Source organism: Myotis davidii, unplaced genomic scaffold, assembly GCF_000327345.1.
Source record: "Myotis davidii unplaced genomic scaffold, ASM32734v1 scaffold118, whole genome shotgun sequence".
In the NCBI taxonomy this organism is placed as follows: domain Eukaryota; kingdom Metazoa; phylum Chordata; class Mammalia; order Chiroptera; family Vespertilionidae; genus Myotis; species Myotis davidii.
In genome coordinates, this window is record NW_006290441.1 from 2,888,186 (window position 1) to 2,895,933 (window position 7,748).

Consider the following 7,748-nt stretch of genomic DNA (forward strand, 5'->3'; position numbering starts at 1 on the left):
TACACGTGGGGAGAAGGGGGAGGAAAAACTAGCGTATGCATTGAGCTACGTACATGCCAGGTGCTTTCCATGTACTATCCCCTGAGCTGTAACAAGCACACAGGTGAGGTGAGCACGCAGGCCGCAGGCTGTGAAGGGTTTAAAGCTGGCTTCTCCAAAATCACAGCTCTTGCTCTCTCCTGAATTGAGGTTCCCAAGGACACCCTGAGCGTCTGTGGGAGTGAGTGGGGCCCCGGAGAGGCCGCTGGCCCCTGGCCACTAATCGCTCACCTTGCCCAAGCCCATGTCCTCTGCTGGGCTGTGGGGCTGCCACTCAGACAACCGCAGTGCTTGTTCTAGGTGGTGACTCTGAAGGCCATGGAATCCTCCGCAGAGCCTGGGGGGCCTCTGCCCAAGTACTGCAGCGTGGCCACCACCCTGGAGGCCCCCGCCTGGGCTGGCGCTGCTCCTCCCTGCGGCCTGTCCTTCAGCTGCCCCTTTGCCCTCCAAGCACCCTGGCGCACCTGGCACAGCCCTCTCACCAGGTACCGATCTCTGCCCCTCTCGAAGTGGTGTGCACCTTCCTTTCCTTCTCTGTCCTGTGGCTCTTGATCAGTGGTTCTCAACCTTCTGGCCCTTTAAATACAGTTCCTCATGTTGTGACCCAACCATAAAATTATTTTCGTTGCTACTTCATCACTGTAATGTTGCTACTGTTATGAATTGTAATGTAAATATCTGATATGCAGAATGGTCTTAGGCGACCCCTGTGAAAGGGTCGTTTGACCGCCAAAGGTGTCGCGACCCACAGGTTGAGAACCGCTGCTCTAGATAGTGAACCGTGAGGGGAGAACTCGCATCCTGGGAAGGCCAAAGGGCTCTCCACTGCGTGGGCTATGATTTGCTTAAGGCATTGAGTGGTCAGCAAACTCATTAGTCAACAGAGCCAAATATCAACAATACAACGATTGAAATCTCTTTTTTTAAAAAAATATATTTTATTGATTTTTTACAGAGAGGAAGGGAGAGAGATAGAGAGTTAGAAACATCGATGAGAGAGAAACATCGATCAGCCGCCTCCTGCACATCCCCCACTGGGGATGTGCCCGCAACCCAGGTACATGCCCTTGACCGGAATCGAACCTGGGACCTTTCAGTCCGCAAGCCGACGCTCTATCCACTGAGCTCTACCCCTTGCCTTCCTCTGGGAAGACTCAGTGTACCAGAAAGGCTGTAAGAGCATAAAACCGGTTTTGGCTGAAATCTCTTTTGAGAACCAAATTTTTTAAACTTAAACTATATAGGTAGGTACATTGTTATTAACTTAGGAAGAGCCACAATCAAGGGGCCAAAGACTGGCTTAAGATATTACATGACCCCAGCCTAAACTGTGCTCCCAGTGACCTCAAGGGCTGACCTGGCTGTTGTCCCACCTTGTAGCAGAGTGACAGGTATCGGAGTAGGCATGTGGGAGAGAAGGCAGTCAGGCATCTCCAGTTACAAAGTTTCTAAACCATTTTTTAAAAGTATTTTTTAAATATGTAATTTTTTATTGATTTTAGAGAGGGAGGGAGGGAGAGAGGGAGGGGGAGAGAAACAGCGATGACAGGGAAACATCAATCGGCGTTGTCCTACATGCCCCCTACTGGGGATCACGCGAACCTATTGCTCACCTTTTGTTGTTTTTAAACATTTTTATTGATTTCAGAGAGGAAAGGAGAGGGAGAGAGAGACAGAAACATCAATGATGAGAGAGAACTATTGATGGGCTGTTTTCTGCACACCCCACACTGGGGATCAAAGCCTGCAACCCAGGCATGTCCCCTGACCAGGAATCGAACCATGACCTCCTCATTCCTAGGTCGGCACTCGACCACTGAGCCATGCTGGCTGGGCTCTAGACTATTTTATCATCCACTATGGACTTGCTCTGGTTCTGAGTGAGGAATTAGAGTTTCTGCCACCAATAGCTCCAGGCACCCCCTCAGATTCCCTCCGTTATCCTGGCTTTTCCTGAATAGTATCCTCGGTCAGGTGCCTAAGAAGGGGAAAGGCACCTCAGCCTACAAGCACATGCCAGCTGTGTGAGTCCCAGGGATTCATGCCCATGCTACTCAATCCAGTCTGCCCAGGTTACGGACATGCCAGCTTGCACTCTTCATAGCCCCCTTCTTGCTCCTCCTGTCTCCTGTGAGGGCCATCTCATTCAGAGCCAGCGTTAAGCATCCCTGCATCCAGGCTCACCCACAAAAGTAAACAGCCTCTTCAGAAACCCAAACCCTGACTCAACAATCATCTCCTCACCCCTACCCACCCCCGGCTGTGGCCACAAAATTCCCAGAACTAGCTTCTCCTTTTTTCTGCCCTCACAGCCCCTCATTCGGCTTCTCTGTGCCTGCCCTGCTCAAGCGCTCCTTCCTCCCTCTGACCCACAGCGCCAAGCCATCTTACACATTCACTCCTCTGTCATTTCCGTCTAAGCCTCCCCTCTCATCCTGGAATCCCACACACCCACTTGGTATGTACCTTCGTGGTACTCTTTTTTGGTCCGCAATCTAATCTCAGAACCAGCATTAATTGAACATACCAAGGCTAACGACATTTTGATTGCCCCGAAGCAATTCCCAGTCCTCACACAATGGTTCCCTTCACTGTCCTCTCCTGCCCAGGCTCACAGTTTATCTCCCCGGAAGTCCTTGGGGACACTCTTGGTGTGGATTTCTGTTCCACGCAGCTTTACATGTCATACAGGCGCCATGGTGCTGCGCAGACCTGCCTGTGGAGCGTGTTTCTTGATGTTTTTAGGGCTTGGTCTTCTCTACTCCCTAATTCCATTTGCTTTTTCCCAGATGTGCATCATATCAACCGTGTCTCCCCTATGCTGACCCGGCCCGGCAGGGGACCGGCAGGCTGCGGGGAGCTGGAGATGCTGCTGGCACGTGGGTCCTGGCAAGAAGGGGACCCGATGGCTTTTATTACCGAGCGCAGATAAAGACTGCTCCAGAGGCAAGTTGTCTCTGTGACAAGGGGCGTACTCGTCCCTGTCCCTTCTTTAAACGGCCTCCGTGCGTGAGGAACCCCCTGGGTCTGGTTCTAGCCGTGGCTGTGGGGAACCGTGTGCTCCCTGTGGTACTTCCTAACTCCAGATCGTATTCTGAGTGCTTTCTTGCCCACAGTTGGAGAGGCAGGGGGCTCTGCTTGTGGAATTTGAGGCTCCCCTTGTCACGGGCCCAGAGCTGCCAGCCCCACGGCAGAGTGTGGTCTTAGGAGAAGATGTCATCCAGTTCTCCACCCCCGAGGAATACTCACTACAGCCTGGGGACAAGGTGCTGGCGCCCTGGGAGCCGGACAGACAGCGGTATGGCCCTGCCACTGTTTTGGGCTTGGAGGCAAGAGGCCCCCAGAGAGGTAAGGGAAGCTGCTCTGTCCTACCAGCCCCCGGAAGGAGCCAGGCTGGCGATCAGGCCAGAGGAGAGAGCAAAGGGTGTCTCTGTAGCTCAAGGGTCTTAGAGGCATTAAAAAAACAAACAAACCCAAACCCTTGCCCTGGCCGGCTGCTCAGTGGTTAGAGCCCACAGACTGAAGGGTCTCGGGTTTGATTCCAGTCAAGGGCATGTACCTTGGTTGCAGGCTCCAACCCCAGCCCTGGTTGGGGTGCATGTGGGAGGTAACCAATCTATGTGTCTCTCTCTCATATAGATGCTTCTTTCTCTTTGTCCCCCTCCCTCCCTTCCACTCTCTCTTAAACATAAAAAAATAAGTGGGAAAAATATGCTTGGGTGAGGATTAACAGAACACATACACTCAATACCCTTATCCCCTCACTTGCTGTTTAATCCTGGGGGTGGCAACAGATATATAAATCATATCTTTCAGATTAAAACCATTTTTTTCAACAGGGTACAAGCGCCTACAGCTACGATGCTCTGTTGGTTAGGGCTGGTGCGATGGGGTTAGCCTGAGTCACACCAGTACTCCTGGCCTGTCCCCACCAAGCTGTCCAGAGACAGGGACAGTTCCCTTCTATAGGGCTGACCAGTCAGCATCACTGACATTCAGAGAATAAGAGGAGGAGGTTCCTCCTTCCCTTCCCCCACCCGAGGAGGCATTTTGGTTTTGACATGAAAATGGAGACAAGGAGGTGTGGTGGTAAATATGGAGCCTCTAACCCTGTGAATGATGCTCCTGGCAGGCCCCCCAGGGGGAAGTGTGCATGCGAGGCAGGCAGAGCAGCGAGGCTGCGCTGAGTTTTGCCTTGGGGGATAGGAGAACCCTTCTCCCATGACATGGAAGTGGTGGTTGTAATAAAACATTGCCATTTTTTATTATGCAGTATCCAAAGAAGAAATCACTGTCCTCTTCTGGAACGGCAGGACAGCCACAGTGCCTTGGGGCGGGGCCTGGAGGGTGCCCCCTACTGTCTGGAAGAAGGCTGTGGAGCGGCTGCACTGGCTTGTCACCAGCAGGCCCCCCACTACCCTCCTCTGGGCCCCTTGCTGCTCTCTGCTGGGGCCAGGCACTGGGTATGTCACCCACGGGTTTCCACTGGGCACCCCATTCCTGTGCCCTCCCTGCCACCCCCGCGCCTGCTGCCAGCTGCTGTGCCAGGGCTGTCCCGGCTGCTGCCCTTTGGCTGGACCCACCTGGTGGCCTCTCACCAGGACCTCGGGGGCCAAGGCCGGAGAACAACCAGAGGCGGAGCTAAAGCCCAAGGTGCAGCCTCTGTCCCTAGAGGCTCCCAAAAAGGAGAAAGTGGCCGTGCAGGCTCCCATGGCTGTTTCTTCCTCCTCCTCCTCCTCTGAAGAGGATCTGGAGAAAGATCTGGAGGCGGGCCTCCCTCAGAGGCTGGTGGTGGACAGCACAGTCACCTCTGACCCCGTCCCTCCTGAGAAGACTCAGAGGAGGCAGGCGGGCCCGGACCAGCCCGAGTGGAGGTATTGGAGGAGGAACGGGCCTGAGCCGCTTCCTGCGAAGCCAGGTACACCTTCTTCTGAGGCAGGGCCGAGCCCTTGCTCCTTCCCTCCCACGGGTCTCAGGAATCTGAGCCCCATGACCACTAAGCTGGGGTTGGAAGTAAAACTTAGGAGTGTGGTCATGTTGAAGGGGAGTCTGTGGTGAGAGGGAAAGGGTAGGTTTCCATGGAAACAGTAAAGCCCAGCATGAAAGGACGGGCTGATTTTTATGCAAAGGTTTGCATCCCTGTTGAACAACTAAAGGTTTGCATCCCTGTTGAACAACTGTCCTTAGTCTCTCCAGACAGGGCATTGCCATTGTCTGTTTTTACTGCCCCCTCTCACCCCTCTTTGTCCTTGGAGGCCTTGATTTTTCTCCAGATGACTAGTCAAAATGCCTGCAGGTGTTGATTAGCCTTCAATGCCCTGAGAAGCAGAGAAACTATTTTTTGAACATTGGTCATCGGACCCTCCCCTCCAGAGGGCCCTTTAGTAAGTCAGAAGCAGGACACTGCATGATGCGGCTCGTTCTCTCCCACTCGAGGGAGGCAGCGCTCTTGCTGGCAATCCGCAGCCAGCCCCTGGCCTCCTCGTCTTGAGCTAAGAAGGGGCTCTCCTTCAGGTACTGGGTCACTTGCTGCTCTGGGAAAGGTAATTCTTGGAGCTGAACCATGAGAATCAGTGGACCTGTGTTCTGCCAGGTCCAATCCTGCACCCAAAGCTGTGGAGTGTAGGCCTGAGATGGGGTGTGGAGAAAGGGGCATCCCCAGCCCTAGGCACAGACAGGTTGCTACATACCACAACTAACTAAACGGTGTGTGCCCAACACCAGAGCTCTTCCTCCCTCCAGACTACATTTAAAGGAAATGTAGTTTTGTCTCCTAACTGTGCCTGGTAGCCATCAATACTGATGCTGACAGTCAGTCTTAGGCTCCGCCTCAGGGTCTGCCTCTTACCAATCCTCCTGTATGGGTCCCTCCGCCCTCCACACGTGTTACTTTCAGGTACAGGCAGTGAGGTTCCTGTTTAATCCTAACCTAGCGATCCTGGAAAGGCCAGACTGTTGGCTGCCGGCAGCCACATTGCTCTCCTCCTTTGCTTGTGGTTAAAAACCAGGATTCAATCTGTAGTTTTAAAAGTCAGGAGGGGATGGATTTCTTTTCAAGTATTCCTTCCTTTTTAGATATGGCCCTTTTCCTCAGGAAGTCCCAGCCCCCGCCCCACTCAGCCTCTGAACTTTTCCCCATCAGTTTAGGATCTCCGCTTTGTGATCAGTGTGATTGATAATCTCCTTCAGCTGGTGGTGATTGGTTACCTTTGCTTCCCCTACTGCAGTGGTTCTCAACCTTGGCTGCACATTAGAATCACCTGGGAATCTTTTTAAAATCCTGATTTCTGGGCCTCATCCTCCAGAAATTCTGTTTCTTTGTAACTAATGTTGTGGCCCCACCCCATAACAAAGAAACAGAATTTCTGGAGGCTGAGGCCCAGAAATCAGGATTTTAAAAAGATTCCCAGGTGATTCTAATGTGCAGCCAAGGTTGAGAACCACTGCCCTACTGGCTGTTTTGAAAAATTGGTTTGATAACTTCTACGCAATGCCAAACCTGGTGATCAGATACAACCTTCCTCAAAAACATAATAGCCAGAAATGATTAAGAAAATCTATTTCTTCTTTAAATATAGAGAACCATGCTAGGAGCTTATAGGTAGTGAAGAGATTCTTTGATCCTTGGCAGAGTTGTACTCGATTCGTCCAGACTGATCCCATCAGAACGGTGGCCTATTCAGCACACCTCATTGAATTTTGGGTTTAGGCAAAAGATGCCGCAGCATCCAGAAAGAAGAGAAGGGCCACAAGCAGCAGGGAGCACAAAAGGCAGTAGTGGGGAATACCAAGGAGCTGGTCCTGGGAGCAACCAATGCAAAGCCTCTACACACCCTGCCAGACACAGCGGAACACGGGAAACTGAGTCAGGGGACCACTGTGATGCGTCAGAGACACCGGAATGCCTTCGACTAAAAGCCCTGAGGATCTAGGTAAAGCAGCAGGGCAGGGAAGGGGCTGCTTCCTTTCTTGTGTGTGTTTTGTTTTCAGTTTCAGTTGACATTCAATATTATGTTAGTTTCAGGTATACACAGTGGTTAGACAATAATTTCCGAAGTGACCCCCAATAAGTCTAGTGCTCACCGGCACCGTACATCGTTATTACAATATTATTGTCTATATTCCCTATGTTGTACTTTATGTCCCCATGACTATTTTGTAACTATCTTGTTTGCACTTCTGAATTTCTTGGGAAGGGGCTTCTTAAGGATTCCTTCCAAGGTTCTTTGACCTCTTGGGGGTCACATCCCCTTTCAAAATAAAACCCATGGCTCCCCTTTCCAGAAAAATGCACATACCCACAATTTAAAAAAATGTTTTTTATTGATTTTAGAGAAAGGGAGAGGGAGAGAAACATTGATGTGAGAGAGAAATATCAATCGGTTGCCTCCTGTATGCATCCCAACCAGGGATTGAACCTGCAATCTGGGTATGTGCCCTGACCAGGAATCAAAACATTAACCTTTCAGTTCATGGGACGACACTCAACCAAGCCACACTGGCCAGGGCACCCAGAATCCTATCTAATAATAGACAAACATGGTAATTAACTGTCCCTCTGACACGCTTCCCATTGGCTAATCAGGGCGATATGCAAATTAACTGCCAATCAAGATGGTGGCCGGAAGCCACGCAGCTGAAGCGAACAGGAGGCTTGCTTGCTCCAGTGAAGGAGGAAGCCAAGGTTCCCTGCCTGCCGCTGCTGGGCT

The 7,748-nt window shown here is 51.6% G+C and overlaps 1 protein-coding gene across 3 annotated transcripts in view; it reads left to right on the plus strand.

Moving 5' to 3' along the window:
- LOC102752369 (chromosome unknown open reading frame, human C11orf16) overlaps window positions 1-7,748 on the plus strand; it is a 10,485-nt gene that overhangs the window by 1,020 nt on the left and 1,717 nt on the right. The window contains exons 2-6 of one of the 3 annotated variants that reach the window (XM_015563728.1): window positions 340-524; window positions 2,829-2,985; window positions 3,156-3,387; window positions 4,313-4,957; window positions 6,749-6,971. In XM_015563728.1, coding sequence (XP_015419214.1) covers window positions 358-524; window positions 2,829-2,985; window positions 3,156-3,387; window positions 4,313-4,957; window positions 6,749-6,954 — 1,407 coding nt within the window. In that variant the 5' untranslated portion in view covers window positions 340-357 and the 3' untranslated portion in view covers window positions 6,955-6,971. Of the gene's footprint in view, window positions 1-6; window positions 525-2,828; window positions 2,986-3,155; window positions 3,388-4,312; window positions 4,958-6,617; window positions 6,972-7,748 lie in introns of those variants that run through there. The other 2 variants (XM_006763481.2, XM_015563729.1) reach the window with 2 other exon arrangements.